Here is a 22294-nt window from a genome sequence, read left to right on the forward strand (position 1 = left end):
ACAGCCCTATATCTCAGAATATCAAAGCAGAAAATCCCACAACCCAGTTCCAAGCAGATAATGTTGGATTTTTTTTTTCAGCTGTGTAGAAGGGGCCAAAGTGGATAGAATGTGACAGGAGTTGCCATGAAGCCATCATGCACATGTCCACCTGCACATGTGTTAAACCGACTTGAAAACTGGAAGATGTTTATACACACTCTTGTGTCCATTAGGTTCATGAATTCACACTACACAGCTGCCAAGGATTGGGGTTTTTCCTCTGCCCACCACTCTAGTGCACATAACTGCACCACAAAATAAAGTCATGGGAAAGAGAAGTTAGCTGAGCACTGGTGGGATTTTCTGGTAGAATAGTTTATCTGATTTGGGTGCGCTATAGCAAAGCTCTTCTGGCATCTACCTGAGTCCCTTCCACTGTGGTTTATCAGTTTGATAGCTGAGTTACCTTTGCGCCATTACATGAATGCTTGTGAACATCACTTTTTCATGAGTTGACTTCTAATAAGGTTATGCCTTTCCTTAACTAGTGGTTTTCAAAAGGTGGTGTCCAGGTGTTCATGGAGATTCACATTTGCCAAAAGGATATTACATCAATTTTTTTTCTTTTCAAAAAGGTTATAAATGCCATTTTTCCAAAATGGCCTTCCAAATAGCAATAGATTATTACTCTTACTTACTTATCTACTTACTTAGGCAATCACTCGTTGGACAAGTAAGATGGTCTTCTATTATGGGTTTCCTTGTGGATTCGTAGGTGGCTGTGGAGCCCTATTCTTGACCCGCATCTTCTCCCACAGTGAAGGCATTGGTTTCCAGGTGGAAGGCGGTCCCAGTCGGGGTTGGCTTGGCGCGTGTTCCTCCTGGCGCGTTTCTCTCTTTCACCTTCCATTCCACTCATGCCTCCTCGAATTCTGCAGCACTGCTGGTCACAGCTGACCTCCAGCTGGAGCGCTCAAGGGCCAGGGCTTCCCAGTTCTCAGTGTCTATGCCAGAGATTTTAAGGTTGGCTTTGAGGCCATCTTTAAATCTCTTTTCCTGTCCACCAGCATTCCGTTTTCCATTCTTAAGTTCAGAGTAGAGCAACTGCTTTGGGAGACGGTGGTCAGGTGTCTGGACAATGTGGCCGGCCCAGCGGAGTTGATGGCAGAGGACCATCACTTCAATGCTGGTGGTCTTTGCTTCTTCCAGCACACTGACGTTTGTCCGCTTGTCTTCCCAAGAGATTTGCAGGGTTTTCCGAAGGCAGCGCTGATGGAATCGTTCCAGGAGTTGCATGTGATGTCTGTAGACCACGTTTCGCAGGCATATAGCAGGGTTGGGAGGACAATAGCTTTATAGACAAGCACCTTGGTATCCCTACGGATGTCCCGGTCCTCAAACACTCTCTGCTTCATTCGGAAAAATGCTGCACTCGCAGAGCTCAGGTGGTGTTGTATTTTGGTGTCGATGTTGACTTTGGTGGAGAAGTGGCTGCCAAGGTAGCGGAAATAGTCAACATTTTCTAATTTTACACCATGAAGCTGTATTTCTGGCATTGGGGAGGGGATGGCTGGTGACTGCTGGAACAGTACGTTGGTTTTCTCGATGTTCAGTGACAGGCCAAGCTTCGTGTATGCTTCTGCGAAGGTGTTTAGAGTGGCTTGTAGAGCTTATCATCTTATCTTATCATTACTCTTATCATCCCTCAATATTATTAGTGCTAATTTCACCAGCATCTGGCATGCCAAAGATTGTCCAAACCTGCCTTAAGTTCTCACGTGTCCTCAGATCTGTGATCACGCATGCATGAGCAATGGCAAATTTGGAATTTCACAATGGTTGGAGAAAGTAGCATTTTTATTTATATAACTCCATCTATGTACATTTTAATATGATAAGAGGCACTTGTCAGGCTCACAAGGGTCAAAAACATACAAGGGAAGCAGCAAAGGCAGGAGATTAAGGCCCCTCTAGATAGCGGTAAGGACAACACTGTAAGACTATCAGGTGCTGGATTCTGTAGGTCTTCACAGCTGTGTGACTGCTGCACAGTTTCACTGAATTTAAGTGGGCAAATGTTAAGTATTGCCATCTGCTGGGGAGAAACCAAACTGAGCATATTCTGCTTGTCCACAGAGTTTGTGTACAAAAAATAAGTATGTAAAGAGAGAGGTATATGGAGCAGCTAGATGCTGGTGATAGGACAGGTGAACTGCCTCTCATGACATACCAATTCCTTTCATGCCAGTTCCATTTCTGGTGAGAAATGTTGTGTATGTTTTTGAAGCACAAGCTGGGACAAAGGATTTTGATCTTTGTATCACTGTGAAAGATGCTTCTATTATTTTACCATTCAATACTGAAGGCAAAGAAGAGAACTAGAGTATCGCTCCACTCTTGTGCTTCAAGACATTCTCACTTCAGTGGGGATTTAGTGAGGAATTTTAGAACAAATCTGCATCACATTTGCTAGCAACACTACAACTAAAGGTGCAAGGCAAAGTTGGCTGCATATATGCCCATAGACATTGCTGGACCGTACCTCCCATCTCACATCAACAATGGTTAGAACTGATGTGATTTGCAGTCCAACAATGTCTGGAGGGCTTGGAGATGTGTACCCTTGATCTAAATAAGCAAACCAAAAAAGCATGTTACACTCTCCACTGACAAAAGATAAAGGATGGGCAGGAAAGATAGTCCAAAGCTACAGTTGCATCTTTTCCGCTCTACAAGCTATCACTCATTTCATTTCTTTCTTTTTTTTCAGAACAAAGGTATGCAAAAACATTTGCTAATTTTCCAGGTGGAGCCCCCAGTGGCGCAGCAGATAAAACCACTAAGTTGCTGAACTTGCTGACCGAAACATTGGTGGTTCGAATCTGGGGAACAGGGTGAGCTCCTGCTGTTAGGCACAGCTTCTGCCAACCTAGCAGTTCAAAAACATGTAAATGTGATCAATAGGTACCGCTTTTGCAGGAAGATAATGATGCCCCATGGAGTCATGACAGCCACATGACCTTGGAGGCATCTACGGACAACACTGGCTCTTTGGCTTAGAAATGGAGATGAACACCACCCCCTAGAGTTGGGCATGACTAGACTTAATGTCAGGGGAAACCTTTACCTAATTTTCCAGATATGGGACTATATTCCTATCGCCCCTCTTAAGGAAGTAGTACCCTTGGAGGACACCAGAAGCAGAGGAGGCCAGTTTAAAAACTTACACTTAGGGCTCTTTTACACTACACACCACAGAATAACAGCATTTTGATTCCTAATCAATGATCATATGCTAGATTTGGCAAATCAAATCCTGTGATGTGTAGTTTGGTGATGCAGTAGAACACTGGCTGAAAATTCTCTATATCTCCCCTAAAATGCAATTTCTCAGATTCCATAGGGTTCTTCCATAGCAATTACGCTGGAATCATAGTGCTATCAGGAACCACCAGTGGCACAGTGGGTTAATCCCTTCCTCCAGCAGGACTGAAGGCTGACAGGTTGGAGGTTTGAATTCGAGGAGAGTGCGGGTGAGCTCCCTCTATCAGCTCCAGCTTCCCATGCAGGGACATGAGAGAAACCTCCCACAAGAATGGTAAAGCATCAGAACATCCAGGCATCCCCTGGGTAATGTCCTTGCAGGCGGCCAATTCTCTCACACCAGAAGCGACTTGCAGTTTCTGAAGTTGCTCCTGGCACAGAAAAAAAATAGTGCTATTATTCTGTAGTGTGAAAGGGCCCTTAATAACGGTGCTAGGGAAAATTTCCACAGCTGCCATTTTGTATTTGTGCATTTGGCAAAGCTGGAATCTGAGACGGCAGCAAAGTACAAGATGATCATTTCTCACTGTAACTCTGACAACAATCAGGCCCAAGGGAATTGCAGAATCATAACTGGCGAGTTAGGACTACATTATTTATCAACACTTGGAAAAAAATAGCTTGCTATCATCTGCTCACCAAATTTGCTCTTTTATACATGCTTTAGTAGGCCAGATGAAGTCATTTCATTGTTGTTTAGTTGAAATTACAGTTGGTTCTCTTTGCCTTGGAGAGAGAGAGAAAAGGACTTCTATGCCTTAATAAAGAAGAACCACTACAAAGAAGTGGTGTTCCATATGCATTGGTCAATTGTGCTCCCATCTTCACTGCAATGTGAATCTGGGCAATGCCAACTGATTCTCAGTCTGGGCACAACACAAATTGTCTGTTAGCCCTCAAACTGACACTGAATGCTAGCAGTCAATTACATTAATAATGACTTTGTGTCGCTGGTAGTTGCTTTGGATCTCCATCTAGAACAGTGGTTCTCTGCCTGTGGGTCCCCAAGTATTTTGGCCCACAACTACCAGAAATCCCAGCAAGTTTACAAGCTGTTAAGGTTTCTGGGACTTGAAGACCAAAACATCTGGGGACTCACAGGTTGAGAACCACTGATTTAGGATGAAGCGTACATCAAAAGAGAACAGGCAACTCTCAATTTTTATTTTACTGTGATACCTTAATATAGGACAGTTGGTTGTTGGCTCACGTACAGACATTATATAGGTATGGAGAGTGCTTGTTCGTCACACAGTTGAGCTTAACAACAGTATGAGGGCAGTTCCAGACAGCACTTTATCCATGGGCTTTAGGTAAAGGTAAAGGTTTTTCCCTGACATTAAATCCAGTTGTGTCCAACACTGGGGTGTGGTGCTCATCCCCATTTCTAAGTCGAAGAGCCAGCGTTGTCCATAGACACCTCCTAGGTCATCTGGCAAGCATGACTGCATGGCACGCCGTTACCTTCCTGCCGAAGCAATACCTATTGATCTATTCACATTTGCATGTTTTCGAACTGCTAGGTTGGCAGAAGCTGGGGCTGACAGCGGAAGCTCACGCTACTCCCCGGATTCGAACCTGCGACCTTTCGGTCAACAAGCTCAGCAGCTCAGTGCTTTAACCCACTGTGCGACCAGGGGCTTTAGTGAGGGGCAAAAAATCCCAGGACTTCAGGAGAGGTCCACATACACACCTGTTGGTCCTGGGATTTTTTTGCCTTGGTTGTCCAGACGTCATGCTTTGTTCTATTTTAGAAGCTCCCAAGATGGCTGCCTGAGATAGGACTTCCACTGGAAACCAGCAGTTTTAAAAAAAACATTGCGGGATGCAGATATGCAGACATTTGGATATACATCGAACTGCAAAAGCTCCTTTTATTTGTCCTAGCCAGAAAAACTGTTCCCTCCAGATGTTTCATGAAGTATCTCCCACAATTAATAAGCCTCATGGGACAGAACCACTACTGCCCAAGTCAGCAGTACACAAACAGGAACACACATTTTTTAAGCCAGGAACAGAACTTTGTCATTATTCTCATGTTTTACAGGCTGCCTGGTCATCTGTCCAGACAGATTTGGTTGTGTACCTGTGGCATCAAACAACCCGGAGCTGTTCCTGGGTTACACATGGCTTTTCCTATTAGCCACCTGCATGAACTTGGCTCTCAGTATTTACATTCCTCTCCAGGACATCCATGTCCCAACAGACAGTAGTAATTTTTTGCCATAAACTGTACACATGTTATCAGCACACACCCAATGAGGAACCAACACATATAACCCGGCAACATCATCTTGTTGTTCCCTGGCATAAGTATACCACAAGACCTGTCTGCACAGATGCCCACACAACAAGGTCTGATTAATTATCGTAATGATGACATTCTGTTCCTGGTTTGACAGTGTCTATTCCTGTTTCATTGTGTACTAATTACTGTGAAATTATTTGTTACATCCCAGGAACTTCATTTTTCTGCCACAAACTTCATTAAATAGGGGAAGGATGAAATTCCTCTTCCCAGGGCAAAGTTTTTGCCTTCTACTCAAGTGTAATCTTCGTTTTAGGAACTGACCAATCAGGAACAAGCATCAAAAATCCAGGAACAAACAAAGAACAAAAAATCCCGTAACTGATTGCATGTACACACAGACATATGAATATCTGGATATTCCGCTAAAAACCGGGATATCCCCGCAACTGGAAATCTTGCGTTTTTTGTCTTTTGGTGCGTTTGCTCCTGGGTTTACTGAGAACGGCATCTGGCTACCCTCCTCATTGCTAAGGGAGCTCCTGGAATAAAGGTACTGTCTAGATGGGCACACAGAATGCAGATTTTTAGCATGGAAAAGTTCCCTGTTTGGACTGCAACACTCACAGTCTTCCTGCTGAAGGATTCTGGCAAGTAACTTTCTTGAGCTCTGCCCACTGACTAACACTAGTACTATTTTTCACAACCTCTTTCCCCTTGAAAGAAAGCAGCACTAGAGTGGAAGTCAAAGCCACAGCAGCAGGGAGGGAGAACTAAACTAGGATCAAGATGGAGGCATCAGGCCTGGAATTTGCTGGGTTTGGTAGAAAAGACGAAGGCATTGTGGAGAGAGAGGGGTGATAAGGTTGTGCAATGCAGTGCAAGGAAGGGAACACTCTGGATCCAGGGAAGAGTATGCTGGGAGTAACCTGGAAAGAGAAAGAAGAAATTAAGTTATATGAGAGGAAGTCTTCCAGGCTGTTCTAGAGAAATGCATGTTCTCACGATATAGTGTAGCTCCTTGAGTTTGGCCTATTTATTTATATTCCACCCTTCTCACCCCACAGGGGACTCAGGGAGGATTACAATGCACATATACATGGCAAACACTCAATGCCATTAGACATACAACATCTATAGACAGACACAGAGGCAATTTAACATTCCAGCTTTCCGGCTTCATGAGGGTATGCTTGATTCCGGCCACAGGGGGAGCTGCCACTTCACCGTCCACTTGTGGCACCGAGTCCTTGATGGAGTACTTCCTCATTCTTACGCACACTGCTAGAAGGTTTTATGGTGTTGCAAATTAGTTAAATTAGCCTCCGGCATAAAGCAGTACCTAAATTTCCTACTTGACAGATGCAACTGTATTTCGGGCTACATAGGTCAAAAGCAAGCTAGACTATTAATGGCCGGGAGCTTACTTCAACCCGGGCTGGCTTTGAACTCATGATCTCTTAATCAGTAGTGATTTAATACAGTTGGCTACTAACTAGCTGTGCAACAGACCGGTCCTCTTTGTGCCCACTTGCTCTACTCTTTTGGAAGGTTTGCAGCCATTTCTTGGTTCTGCACTAGGTCTTTGGTGAAGGTTTTAAAAAACCTTCACTGAAATGCTCCTTAGTTTGAAATGCATTATTTTCACCTCTCTGGATTGTTAAAAAATGTCTTTTTAGAGTTACAGAGAAAAGGTTACATTATAACTCTCTTGAAAATAAAATAAAGCCTCTTAAGGGTGGGTGTAAAATGTTGCAACTGATCCCAGTAACTGACAGAAAATAATCCAGGACAACAAAAATGTTTGGATGTGTTTTAAAAATCTGAATTATAGCAACACATACTGCAGAAACAACTTGAAGGCACAAACAAAAACAACAATGTGCGTGGTGGAGTCTCCTTTCTGTCGGTTTTTATGCTGAGGCTGGAAGGCCATCTGTCAGAAGTGCTTTGATTGTATTTCTCTGCATGGCAGAGGGTTGAACTAGATGGCTCTTGTGGTTCCTTCCAAGTCTATAGTTCTGTAAATTGGTGGCAGAAAGTGCAGCTTGTATTGAATCCCAGAAGCAGGCCCATAGCCAGGATTTCGTTTGGGGGGGGGTGTGTGAATTTTTTCAGGGTTTTTTTTGGGGGGGCTGAGTTTCGGGGGGGGGGCTGAGTCTGAGTGAAAGAGGGTCTAGCCTAGCAAACCTTTTGTATCATTACCCCAATACCCCCATGCATATGGGATATATTGAGTATGGTGATCAGATCATGATATGAATAAACATAACAGTTTAAGTAATGCACCAGTAAGGCCTTTTCGCGAACCACCATGAGAATTTCGGGGGGGGGGGTGAAGCCCCCCGAGCCCCCCCCCCTGGCCACATGCCTGCCCAGAAGAGGAAAATTAGCCCAAATTCCCCACCTCTGACTTAAATGAAATTAGGTAGCAGGATATGGGAATCACACACATATACACACATGATGTTTGCACATTTTTGCACCCCAGACATGACTCACCATCTCAGGTGTCTTCTATCTCATCCTGGTGGATAAACCTAGTGAGGAGGCAGAAAAATACCACTTTTTATTGCAGGGGTTGCTTTTTTCTGAAATGATGAGTTCTTTCCTTTTGCTGCTACACCTCAGGCTGGGACAGTCTGTTGCCCGGAGTGTCCGTCACATAACAGACAAAAGCAGGCCCAAAGCCCATCTTGTTCCAGAATGAAAGATTTAGTAGACACATGAGACGGGAAACTAATAATTCCCACTGTGAAGGTCTGTCTTGTCCTACGGGCAGCCTTAGATTGACAAATGCTGCGTCAAAACATCATAAGAATAGCAAACTGATTTTCTCGTCTCATGTTTACCCAGAGCCTGGGAAAGTTAACTTCTAGAGTACAGCTCCTGTTATTCCCCAGTTTGCATGACTGCTGCCCATGCTTCCTGGAGGATTTGGGGGAAAGGCGTATTTAAAAAGTCAGTCTGTAAACTAAAATATAACTTTTCCACATCCTGGGGAAATATGAGACAAGAAAACTGATCAATTGCTCAGACTTGAACTTAGCAATCTCCTTGTAAATGCATCCATATCACAGACCTTTCCTGGGGGCTCTTCCACACTTGTTAATTGTAGCACTATAATTCCACTTTTACCGCTGTCGCTGCATCCTATGGAATCTTGGGATCCATAGTTGGAAGGGAGGCACCCAGACTCTTTGGTTGAGAAGTATTCTTCCCTAGATTACAAATCCCCACATTCCATAAATTGTTGCAAACGCAGTTAAAGTGGAACACTAGTGGGATAACTAGGTGATGTGCTTTTCCCCCTCATGCATGGAGATATTTATTTTTCTGTCTAGGGTGTTTTTAGTCATCCTGTTATGCAAGGAAACCTTGTACTGACATATTAGTATAGCGATCTGAGCTTATTAAATGGAGAAATCAAAATTAAAAACCTAACTGTGACCAAGACCACTTCCTGGTGGGAATGGTCACATGGCCTGCTGGCCCTGGTCAACTCCAGTCAACCGGTTCAGGCCATTCCTATCACCTCTGCCAATACCAATGCAAAGTCATCATTAGGATGCCCACAAGCAAAGATCTGAAACTCATTTGGATCTTTGGTCACATTACAAGGTAAAATACCATTCTTTTTGAAAAAAATTTAAGCAGTGGTTCCCAACTCACCAGCCGTGAGACCTAAAATAAAGTCTGGGGCAGGGGTGCATGCCACCATTGGAGGAGAGTGAGAGAGAAAAGAGGGAAAGAAGAAAGGAAGCCTGCACCATTCCCCTTGCCCTCTCGCGAGGGAGAGAAGGAAGGCCCTTGCACTCGCCAGTGTTTTCTCGGCCTTGGGAGGTTTCCCAGGCCAGGGCAGAGAAGACTTACCCATGGCATGCACAAGGCAGCAAGAGAGAGAAGGAGAGTCCCCCAATGTTATTGTTGTTATTATTATCTCCCATTGCCACACATCAGTTGTATGGCAATGGGAGATAACAACAACAACAACAACAATAACTGATGTGTAGCAATGGGAGCTATTATTATTATTATTATTATTATTATTATTAACAAATAATAATAATAATAGCTCCCATTGCCACAAATCAGTTGTAATGGGAAAGTAGCCTGTTTAGTCCCCCAAAGTTGTTGTTGTTGTTGTTGTTGTTGTTGTTGTTGTTATTAACAGCTCTTGTCGCCACACATCAGTTGATATGGGAAAGCAGACCTTTGTAAGACACTTTTTAGTCCCCCAGTTGTTGTTGTTGTTGTTGCTGTTGCTGTTACTATTATTAGCTCCCATTGCCAAATGCAAGACTTGTAATGGGAAAGTAGCCCTTTGTAAGACCCTGTTCAGTCCCCCAAAGTAAGCATAAATACTATTATTAAATATGTTAGGGACAGTTTATTGGGTCTCATGCTCCGCTTTTTGTATTTTTTTTTTCAACCTCAGCACCTTCCCCTTCTTTTTTTTTCACAAGTGCTAACAAAAAACACAAATAATAATAATTTTTTTCTTGGTGTCTTTGTTCCTGGGGTTATTTGGGGTGCGGATTCAGAAAATTGCATTAGATAGACTACATCAGCTCTAGAGTATTAAATATGGTTTTCAGTTTTTTTTCAGGGCAACTACTGGATGGCATATGTTCTGTATCAGAAACCAGAGCTGATGTGGTCTATCCAATGCAATTTTCTGAATCATCACCCCAAATAACCAAACCGAATCTAAAGTTGACCAAAAATGGACTCGCAATCCTTTTGGTACTAATGTTGGAGAGTGGTCCCTGGTCAAAGTGGTCCCTGGTCAAAAAAAGGTTGGGAACCACTGCTTTAAGGCCTAAGAACTGATGCAAATCACCATGAATGTTATGTGTCAGGATAGTAGCCAATATGAGGTGAGTACAGTTGTTTGTGTCCATGTAGAAAGGCCCTCATTATTTTAAAGGCTATCTAAATAACACCAAACATAATGATGGTTTTGGAATCTAGCAATAGGCTCAAGTGTATAGTTTGAGGTAGGAAAACAAAAGGATGATTGAAAGAGACTAGATCTTACGGCGGATTGAACTGCGTAGGGTCCCCTCTTCTTCATCAGGTTCACCCGTCCTAAGAACAGAAATTGGTTGGTCATACTGAGCTTTCCAAGCACCCAATATTATTCACATTTTACATCACAGTCATACTAATTTTGCTGACAGGACCAGATCAAGTGAGGAACAAAAAGCAGATAACTACCGCATATATGCCCCCTCCAAATGGCATATATGCCTTCACGACACCTGCTGACTTGTGACAACTCCATTAATTTCACAGAGCTTTCTCAGGCAAGAAATACTCAGAGGTGGTTTTATCATTTCTTTCCTCTGAAATACAGCCTACAGCACCTGGTATTCATTGTAGTCTGTCATACAAGTACTAACTACAGCTGACTTTGCATAACTTCCAAAATCAGATAGTATCTGGGACCCTTAGGATATTTACTTAGATCTTCACCAAGTCTAACTGCGCCTGCAATCTGGGACATTTTGCACACACAAAGCAATTGCTCCCCCTACTGACAGACAGAGGAGGTTAACTGCTGAACACAATGATCATCACTCATGATTTCTTCACCATGGTAGGGTCAGAGCTCAGAAAAGTTACTTTTTGAGACCATAATGGCCAGAATCGTGCAGACACTATTCTGAACTCTGGGTAAAATATATGTATGTGTTGGGGAGGTGCATCAGTAAAGATGTTACAACAAAGAACAGGGATTGCTACTCCTTTCTATTGGACCCCAAAACATGTTCCCAATCTGTATAACTGGGGGTCACAACCAGACAAAGTGAAGGCATGTGCCCTTGGGTGCTACTATTCTGTTGTTGAATATGTATGCCCAGTGTGGAACACATCTCACAATGTTAAAAGAGTGGATGTGGCTCTTAATGAGACATGCCGCATTATCACAGGATGTCTATGTCCTACACCACTGGAGAAATTATACTGTTTGGCCGGTATTGTACCACCTGACATCTGCTGGGAAGTAGCAGCCAATAATGAAAGGACCAAGGCATTGACATCTCCGGCCTATGTCCTGTTCGGATATCAGCCAGCACATCAATGCCTTACATAAAAAATAGCTTTCTAAGATCTACAGAGATATTTGCAGCAAGCAAGAGTCCAAAAGTGGCAGGCTACAACCTGGAACCTCAATCCATGGCTGATATCGAATGAGAGACTCCCACCCAGGCACACAGAAGACAGGGGGACTTGGAAGGCGCTAAACAGACTGTGCTCTGTCACCATGAGATGCAGAGCCAACCTTAAGAAATGGAGCTACATGCGAGTGTGGAGAAAAGCAAACCACAGACCACGTACTACAATGCAACCTGAGCCCTGCCACATGCACAATGGAAGACCTTCTTATAGCAACACCAGAGGCACTCCAAGTGGCCAGCTACTAATCAAAGGACATTTAGTATAATGTCAAATTTTTAACTTCTGAGGATGCTTGCCAAAGTGCAGGCGAAACATCAGGAGAGAATGCCTCTAGACCATGGCTATACAGCCCGAAAAAACCTACAACAATCCAGTGATTCTGGCCTTGAAAGCCTTCGACAATACAACTTTGTTTGTGTTTTTAAATACATTACAACTGTACACTCAGTTCACTTCTAACATGATAAATAAATAAACAACTGACTGATGAAGGGGGACTGAAAGTTGTGATAGGATAGAGACATTGCCATTTAACAAGGGTTGCATTTAGCTTCTGATAAGTTTGCAGGAGCTATATTTCAGTGCTGGGGACAGTGTGACCCTGAAGGCCAAGGTATTCTAGTTTTAATTTATCCAAATGAGTAAATAAGCCTAAACTACAATACCTCGTCCTATAGGGTCACGTTGTGCCCAGCACTTAAATGTAGCTCCTGTAAACTTATCAGAAGCCAAATGAGCTTTTCAACTTTTTAGAATGGAGAAAAATCCAGACAAGGTAATCGTGGTAAAGTTGGAAAGGAGGGGGGGGGGGCATGGGCCCATGCCTTTTGCTAGGCATAGACAACTTCAATAGCACCTCCAAGACATCTAGCAAACATTTTATTTTTCAAAATTAGAATTGGACAGAAACTCCAGTTTTCAATAGTCCTCACTCGAAGCAAAAAAAGGCCCTTCTCTAGTAATGACCTCTTCTCCATCATGTTCCAGAGGAGGGTCTCCTCTTGTAAAGTTTCCTGGGACAACTTTTTTGTTGGGTTGTTGTATGTTTTTCGGGCTGTATGGCCATGTTCCAACCTCTGAGGATGCCTGCAATAGATGCAGGTGAAACATCAGGAGAGAATGCTTCTGGAACATAGCCAGACTGCCTGAAAAACATACAACAACCCAGTGATTCCAGCCATGAAGGCCTTCAACAACTTTTTTGTTCTTATATTTTTGACATAGGGTGGGCTATATTTGTAATTTAAATGGTGCCTACCCCTGGTTTACACAGTCTGGCAACCTGTTAGTGGCATAAGCATGCACAGGTCACCTTATTCTGCTTATGTCCTTTTATAAAAACTATAGAGGTTGGTATTTCCTATCTCCCTCCTCAAAATCCAAAGTTCTTGGTTGCATGTGCACACACAATACTGAAATATCTTTAAAGCAGTAGTGTCCAACCTGTGGCCCTCCAGGTGTTTGGGACCTCAACCCCCAGCTTGTGCAATAGCCAGGAATTCTGAAGTCCAAAATAATTGGAGAACTTAAAGGTGGACACCACTTCTTTAAAACTTGCCTCCCAAGCATGTCCATTCCAGGCCTTATGGAGAGTGGTCAAGGTCAGAAAAATGTCTAGCTACATCCTTCTACAAGATGTGCAATGCTTGCCTTGGCTGCTGAAACCTCTGGAGGACTCCATAGATAATACAATTGCTTCATGTCTGGCTATGGGGACTGCTGTGTTCTGCCCCACAGTGGCGGGGGGGGGGGGGGGATTCAGACGATTGGGAGGTGGTTGTACTAAATGGCTGAGTCTAATGTACATCAGCATGTAGAACAACTAATCTATGCTGAGACATATAGGACATGCTAACCATGGGTTTGTGTGCCACTCTTCTTATCAGATCAGGCTGTAAGCAAGAGATCACAGGACTATTAGAGAAGGCCTTCATGGCTGGAATCACTGGGTTGTTGTAGGTTTTTTGGGTTATATGGCCATGTTCTAGAAGCATTCTCTCCTGACATTTTGCCTGCATCTATGGCAGGCATTCTCAGAGGTTGTGAGGTCACAAACTCTGAGGATGCCTGCTATAGATGCAGGCAAAACATCAGGAGAGAATGCTTCTAGAACATGGCCATATAGCCTGAAAAATCTGCTCAGTGCATTTCGATGTGCTAAATATTTGTTTCTTTATTCTTAATTGAAAGTATTTCTAGATTGCCTTCCAGCTCACCCTGATCCCTGTGGGGATACACAACAAAATAAACAAAGGCACATATTTAAACCTGCAACGCCAGATACTATAACCAGGACTGCCAGAAAAAAAATTGGAGAGGTCTCCTGTGCCATTATGGTTACATAGAAGTGGAAATTTCAACAGGTGTTGTTTGTGACCAAGCTATATGGCACGAAACACCGACTGAATTCCCCAGAAGCCCTCTCCATTTTTCATCCTGGCAACCCTAACAGTATCAAATGCCTCCATAGCTGAAAGAAAAAGCTATGTATTGCTATGTGTCTGGTGTCAGTTTGGTGCTTTTTTGAAAACATTCTGGCAACCCTAACAGTAGCAGATGCCTTCATAGCTGAAAGGAATAGCTATGTATTGCTATGTGTCTCGTGTCAGTATGGTACTCTTTTGAAAACATATCTGTGTACAGCTGGGATGTGAAAGTTAATGAAGGAAGCAAAGGGCCTGTTGTAATTCATCTTCATATCCTTGAAGTGGAACAACTATCCTGACTACACACCCATTTAAGTGTTTGAAAGGAAAGGGCTTACCTTTGTTGCTGGTTGAACTTGCAACGGCAACGCCGACCTAAGATAGAAAAAGAAAAAACTAATTCTAAGCAAAGTTGAGAGCTTTTCAAGTAGACCAAAAAAAAGAGGGCGATAGGAATTATAATTTTCCAAACATCTGGGAGCAGAGTGCAGACAAATAGTTGGAACAGAAAAGAGCTTACATTAGAGAAGGCCTATACCTCAGTGACAGAACACATGGAGATATTCTCCAGACCCAGGTCCTAGCGCCTAATGGCTTAATTACTAATAATATTACAATATAATGGTATAGTACACTATAGTAATATATAATACTGATACTGCACTATGTTAATATAATATATTGTATGTGTATATATATCTTGTAAGCTGCTCTGACTCTCCTTCGGGGTGAGAAGGGTGGCATATAAATAAATCTATATAAATAAAAATGTAATGTTCGTTTGTGGGATTAACAGAACTCAAACCACTGGACGAATTGACACCAAATTTGGACACAAGACACCTAACAACCCAATGTATGTCCTTCACTAAAAAAAAATGATTTTGTTATTTGGGAGTTGTAGTTACTGGGATTTATAGTTGACCTACAATCAAAGAGCAACCCCACCAACATAGGAATTGAACCAAACTTGGCACACAGTTCTCCCATGACCAACGGAAAATACTGGAAGGGTTTGGTGGGCAGTGTTTTTTTGGTTTTGGAGTTGTAGTTCACCTACATCCAGAGATCATTGTGGACTCAAACAATGATGGATCTGGACCAAATTTGGCATGAATACTCAATATGCCCAAATGTGAATACTGGTGGAGTTTGGGGAAAATAGACCTTGACATTTGGTAGTTGTAGTTCCTGGGATTTATAGTTCACCTACAATCACAGAGCATTCTGAACCCCACCAACGATAGAATTGGGCCAAACCTCCCAAACAGAACCCCCATGTGGGCCACAGCAACGCGTGGTAGGGGGTGGCTGGTGTCATAAATAAACAACACTTTATGCTCAGGCTGAGTTGCAAATCTGCAAATTTGAACTCATGTTAGTCTACTAGTTTAACAAGTAGACCTGTCTTCCAATTTCAGGTATGGATACCAGCTTACTTGGCACTGAATCTAAGAGCAGCCATCTAGTTTAGGGAATTCAAGACCGTATGCCCAGCACGTACTGCTCTCTCTCACCACTCCCAATTTCCACTCCTTCTCATCTGCTGCCAGAGACAACTTTTCACTCTGTCTATTGGCAGGAATGGTTACTGAGTGAAACAGGGTATTTGAAACCTTCACCACAGAAGAAAAAGCAGGTACTTCTACAACTACATTTCATTAGAGAACCACGTTAGGGACAAACAGATGTGCCATCCAGACAGTGGCCCTGATGTGGCATCAGACAGTTTCACTAGTAAATGCTGATGGAGCTACTCACTGAGAATAATGAGAATGCCAAGCAGGAACAGCACAACTGCAAACACCAGGCCCCCAATTCTTAAAGATTCATAATCTGGGGAGAGAGAAAAAACAAAGGGATGTCAGTGTTGGGAATGGGACAGGGGAAAGATGGGCTCAAGCCTCCTAAGTCTAGGCTGGATGTGGGGAGGCTGAGCTGAACATTCTGGTGAAATTGAGCCATCAAGATGTCTATGGTTTGGGTCCTGCCTATCTTCATGACCGCATCCACCTCTATGAACCAGTGTGGGCTCTAAGATCTGCTGGGGAGGCCCTCCTCTCAGTCCCGCCACCATCACAAGCATAGTCGGTGTGGACAAGGAAGAGATTGTGGGTCCCCTAGCTTTGGAACGTCCTTCCCAGGGAGATCAAACAGGCTCCCACACTGTCCTCCTTCCACAGACCGGGCTATTCAAACAAGCTTTTCAGAATACCTAGTCCCTAGTTGTTCCACACAATAGTTACGTAGTCTTGCCCCATGCCCTCTTTCCATTGTTACAGCTCTACATTTATCCTTGACCTATTGTTTACAGCCCGGCCATGTTTACAGTAGCTTACCGCCATTGGTTGATGAACGCAGTTTTATTGAATCTTAGTTGTTGGTTTATATGCCTATGTGTAAGCCGCCCCAATCCCTTCCGGGAGATGGTGGTGGGATACAAGAATAAAGTTGTTGTTGTTGTTATTTGAAACACAACAAGATGTGTCCACAGCAGACAAGATCACTCTGCTGGCTGTTGTATTGGATCACACATCAGACACTTCCCAAGTGTCTAGGACTGTGTGATGTATCGGCGAATAATGTGTAAGGCGGCCTTCTACAGTTGGTAGATGGTAATGTAGTCAGCGCCAATTGTGTTTAAGTGCAGGTCAAGGTCTTTAGGCACTGCACCCAGTGTGCCGATCACCTTTACTGGCTTGTGTCAGAGTCTTTGCAGTTCAATCTTTAAATCCTCATATCGTGTCAGTTTTTCCAGTTGTTTCTCTTCAATCCTGCTGTCGCCTGGGATTGCAACATCAATGATCTATGCTTGGATTTTTAACATGAATGTGAGGTAGGGAGTATTGCGCTCCAAAACTCTGTCTGTCTGAAATCAGAAGTCCCAGAGTAGCTTGATGTGTTCATTTTCTGTAACTTTTTCTGGCTTGTGATCCCACCAGTTCTTTGTCACAAGCAGATGGTATTTGTAACACAAGTTCCAATGAATAATCTGAGCAGCGGTGTTATGCCTCTGCTTGTAGTCTGTCTGTGCAATCTTCTTGCAGCAGCTGAGGATGTGATCTATTGTTTCATCTGCTTCCTTGCAGAATCTACACTTGGGATCTGTTATTGTGTTTTCTCAGCAGCATACTAATGAAGCATTAAGAAATATTCCTCCCAGGAATGCAAAAGGCTGCCTGTAATCTATTTCAGTGGTTCCCAACCTTTTTTTGAGCGGGGTCCACTCTCCAACATTAGTACCAAAAGTGTTGCGAATCCATTTTTGGTCAACTTTAGATTCCGTTTAGGGTGCTAATTTGGAAAATTACATTGGATAGACCATATCAGTTCTGGTTACTGATACAGAACATAGTCAGCAACAGGGATGGAGTGGCAGGTGGCACAAAAAGAGTAGGAATAAAATAAAATAAATAGGAAGGAGGCTCACAGACCAGATTTTTGTTCTCGTGACCCACTGGTGGTCCACAGCCCACAGGTTAAGAACCACTGATCTATCTGATGCACAGTTGCTTTGGAGAAAACTGCACAGAGCACTTTAAGGTGTCAGGTGAAGTACGAGGTAGGGCTCTTGCTGACCTGACTTGTGTTATGGAGACCTGGCTGGATGAAGCTGGAGCCTCAGCACCTCACTTTTGTCCCTCTGGTTTTCTGAGGAGTAGTACACAATTCCTGGAGGGTGGGGAAGTGGAGTTGCAGCCATGTAGATTAACTCAATATTATGGAGTTAATTGTACATTTCTGCTCTTAATGTTAACACTTTTTAAAAAAACAACAACTCTGTTTTTAATGTTTTAAAGTTTTACAGTTTGACACTGGTCTGTGACTGTAAAAATAAAATTCATTGAGTTTTACACTGAGATGCTACTAGGTGTTTTGAGACACAGTCTGCTGTGCCTGGTGTGTTTACAGGTGGATGGCCAGGACAGAATAGGGCCTCACTGTACGATTTCAACATGGAAAAATAACTATTTTCTAGACTTAGAAGTAAATTGCTAGCCATTGTTGAATCACAATGCTAAACCCAGATGCCATGGAAACAGAGTCCAGGGTTGAAAAACCTTGTCATAGAGACAGAGTCCAAAGAAGTCCAGTTGCTGGGTTGCAAAGAAGTCCAACAGTAATAAATCCATAAAGCACACTTGCAAGAGATGTGCAGGAATCAAATTGGACAAAGTAACCTTTTGAAAACGACAGCCTGATCAGTCAACACCCTGATCCCAGGCAACATTTAGAGAGATTAATTCACAGCCCTGCTCTGCCTCCCAACACCTTGATTGTAGCCCTTCTTTCCATTTGCAGGGAATAGTCTGAGCCAGATGCTGGAACTTCAGCCTTTCTCAGGGATACCTGAGAACTCCTCTTCCTAACCTGCTGAATCAAATAGGACTCAGCTGGCTATCATGCACGTCCTTTGACTTTAGCACAGCTGGTTAATCACCAGCAGCAATACATCTGACCAATCGAAAGGTTGGCAGTTCAAAGCTTGGGTCAGGGTGAGCACCTGACCGTCAGCCCAGCTTACTGTCCACCTAAGCAGTTCAAAAACACCTGTGAGATATGAGTAGAGAAATTAAGCACCGCTGAAGTGGGGAGGTATTTTACGGCACCATAAAAGAAATGGTGAAAAGAAATACCAGAAAATGCCAGTGATCAAAGGAAGTCTGACATCAAGACTCTTCATCATAGAGGATGGAGTGACAGCACCCCCTTGTGGCCAGAATGGAGCACAACCTCCAGGGCGCAGAAGTTGGGGAAAATGCCGATATTATACCGCTATCTGTTGTCTGTCCTGTCTGTTTAATGGCATTGAATGTTTGCCGTGTATGTGTTCTGTGATCCACCCTGAGTCCCCTTTGAGGTGAAATGGGCGGAATATAAATGCAATAAATAAATAAATAAATAAATAAATAAATAAATAAATAAATTTGACTCCCCCACCGGTACATCTGCTTCATCTTCCAAGGAAAATATATGCATTGTGGGCGAGATATGAGCTATGGTGTAGCTCTGCCTGACAGAACTTTAAGTCTTTCTGATTGAGGATCTGCTAAACATTAAAGCAACAGAACCTCTCTACTATATTAATTCTGGAAACCCCACCCGGCCAGCATAGCCATTTGTGATAAATTATAGGAGTTGAAGCCCAACAATATCTGGAGGATCACAGATTCCCTATTCTTGCCCCAAGTCACAGTTAGTCATTAAGAAAATTGGGTACAAAATTAGATTTGGTTGTGGATGTGAAATCAAGCCTAAATCTTTTATTAACTGCTGCTCACCAGCATTACCGCTGGGCTTACATTTGAAACAGACTGTCTGAGTTTTAAAATTTAGGAAAGAAAGGTGTAGTACGTTCAGACATCTCCTCAAGTTCTGTTTAACAGGTTCTGTGCTTACATTCAATTCCTGAGGAAGACTGTTTGTAATTTTTCACTCACCATAATGGAAGGGATCATGGGGCACGTCTTTGGGTGGCGGAGGTTCTGAAAAAAAGAGACAGACAGACAGATAGAGAGTTGTAGCAGGAGTCTTAACTGTTCTTGCAAATCAATTACTTAAATATGAGCCCCAGTGGCACAATGGGTTAAACCCTTATGCCAGTAGGACTGAAGATCGACAGGTCAGAGGTTCGAATCTGGGGAGAGTGCGGGTGAGCTCCCTCTGTCAGCTCCAGCTCCGCATGCAGGGACATGAGAGAAGCTGCCACAAAGATGAAAAAACATCAAAACATCCGGGCGTCCCCTGGGCAACGTCCATGCAGACGGCCAATTCTCTCACACCAGAAGTGACTTGCAGTTTCTCAAGTCGCTCCTGACATGAAAAATAATTACTTAAATCAAGTCACTCCTGACATGAAAAAATCATTACTTAAATCAAAACATCATTGTTTTGTTGATAAAAATAATTGTATCAGGAAACGCTTGTCTCCTGAGAGTGCAAGTCTTTAACTATTGAAGGACCATTATCTTGAGACCACAATTTCACCTACGTGAACCCCATCTATTGCTTAATTACATTTTTCATCAAAGTCTCCTTCTATTGGTCTGTTAATCCCAGGCCATCTGAGATGAGGTAGGTAGCATCTAGGGGTTGTCAAATGTGAGGTGGTTATTGTGTGAAAAAATGAAATTTTAACAGATGTCAATTTCTAGAGCAGTGGTTCTCAACCTTCCTAATGCTGCAACCCCTTAATACAGCGCCTCACGTTGTGGTGACCCCCCAACCATAAAATTATTATTATTGCTACTTCCTGATTGTAATTGTGTTACTGTTGTGAATCATAATGTAAATATCTGAAATGCAGGATGTATTTTCATTCCTCCCTGTTGAAGTTAGACAGGCGCCCTCCTTGATGGCCTTTCGTAGAAGCCTGAAAACTTGGCTCTTCGAGCAGGCCTTCAACTGAGTGTTTATCATTGGAACGATACTGGAATGGACTATGACTACGAAATTGACTATGACCCCAGGAGTTGACGAAGCGGATTTTTAGCATAAGTATATGTTATGTAGTGGTAGTTTGTATGTATTGTCGTGAGTTATTGTACACTGTCTTTTCTATGTTGTTGTTCACCGCCACGAGTCGCCCTAGGGCTGAGAGTGGCGGTCAATAAGTGCAAGTAATAAATAAATAAATAAATAAATAAATAAATAAATTGGACCATGCTGTGAGCTCAGCCCTCCGCCCCAAATGGCAAGGGTCGGCAGCCATTTTGGCGGGGCCAACCAAGGCAGCTTTGCAACCCCCCAAAATGGCCCAACGACCCCCCTGGGGGTCGCAACCCCCAGGTTGAGAACCGCTGTTCTAGAGATACAAGAGGCCTGTCCTCTTTTGTATATGGCCACTCTAGCAATATCCGGACTGGTCCAAGGACCTCGTGGAGGATTGTGATATACAACTCTCTCTTCCAGAAAGTTGTTTCAGGTTGCTGCAATGGGTAGTCGCTGGTTGCTGCAACCTGAGGTGGCTGCAGTGAGTAGTAGCTGGTATGATGCTGACTGCTACCATTTTCTAGCTGCCCATAATAACAGTAAGTAAAGGTTTCCACTTGACATTAACTCCATTTGTGTCTGATTCTGGAGGGTGGCTCTCATCTTCATGTCTAAGCCAAAGAGACAGCATTGTCCGTAGACACCTCCAAACTCAAATGGCCAGCATGACTGTATGGAACCCCGTTACCTTCCCACAAAAGGTATACTCACATTTGCATGTTTTTGAAATGCTATATTGGCAGGAGCTGGGCTAAAAGCAGGAGCTCACCCCTTTCCCTGGATTCGTACTGCCAGCCTTTTGGTCAGCAAGTTCAGCAACTCAGTGGATTAACCTACTGCACCACCAGGGGGCACTATAATAGCATAAGATAGTCTAAAATGTGCTTTTCCCCACACTTTCTAGTCTTACCTGCTACTGTTGAGCCTATCAAGATCCCATAGAGAGGAAGAAGGATCCACAAGTCCATTTCTGTCCTGAGAAAACAAGAAGACAGATCAGTCAGAGTTCTGGCTGGGGCAAAGAAGAGAGTGCTGGCACTTTAATTCAGGACTGGGGTGAACCTATGGCTTTGGAGCTCCATGTTCAACAACCTGAACCAATCTTAACTACTGTTGGTATGATGGATGTGGCAGTTCACCAACCCTTGGTGGGCCATTTCAAGCTATGGAAGAATGAAGCGCCTTTAAACATCTCACCCATGATTATTGAATCATAACATGGACTCTCCAGTCCAACTCCCTGGACTCTCCAGTCCAACACTTTTTAGACATGCATCATTTTGCCACACAGTAATTCAGTTTTGCTAGCAAAGTAGAGGTTAAACTAACCCATCATAGTATATACAGCCACATTCTGATATATGAATTGCAATAATGAAATGTAGAAAGATACATATCTCATGAAAACCTTTCATTTAGATATTGTTCCAATATGTGGCTTATTGCTTATTTCACATAGACCAGTGGTTCTCAACCTACCTAATGCCGTGACCCCTTAATACAGTTCCTTATGTTGTGGCGACCCCCAACCATAACATTATTTTTGTTGCTACTTCATAACTGTAATGTCACTACTGTTATGAATCATAATGTAAATATCTGAAATGCAGGATGTATTTTCATTCACTGTTCCAAA

The 22294-nt window shown here is 43.2% G+C and overlaps 1 protein-coding gene across 1 annotated transcript in view; it reads right to left on the reverse strand.

Moving 5' to 3' along the window:
* Positions 1–1821: 1821 nt before the first annotated feature.
* The window catches only part of LOC137094818 (uncharacterized), a 47362-nt gene continuing 26889 nt past the window's right edge, over positions 1822–22294 (reverse strand). Inside the window, exons 3-9 of the mRNA XM_067460680.1 lie at positions 21569–21633; positions 19608–19652; positions 15928–16002; positions 14505–14541; positions 10596–10645; positions 8057–8094; positions 1822–6483 (exon numbers count right to left, since the gene is read on the reverse strand). Coding sequence (XP_067316781.1) covers positions 8072–8094; positions 10596–10645; positions 14505–14541; positions 15928–16002; positions 19608–19652; positions 21569–21633 — 295 coding nt within the window. The 3' untranslated portion in view covers positions 1822–6483; positions 8057–8071. The remainder of the gene's footprint in view (positions 6484–8056; positions 8095–10595; positions 10646–14504; positions 14542–15927; positions 16003–19607; positions 19653–21568; positions 21634–22294) is intronic.

The sequence above is a fragment of the Anolis sagrei genome, chromosome X, assembly GCF_037176765.1.
Source record: "Anolis sagrei isolate rAnoSag1 chromosome X, rAnoSag1.mat, whole genome shotgun sequence".
In the NCBI taxonomy this organism is placed as follows: domain Eukaryota; kingdom Metazoa; phylum Chordata; class Lepidosauria; order Squamata; family Dactyloidae; genus Anolis; species Anolis sagrei.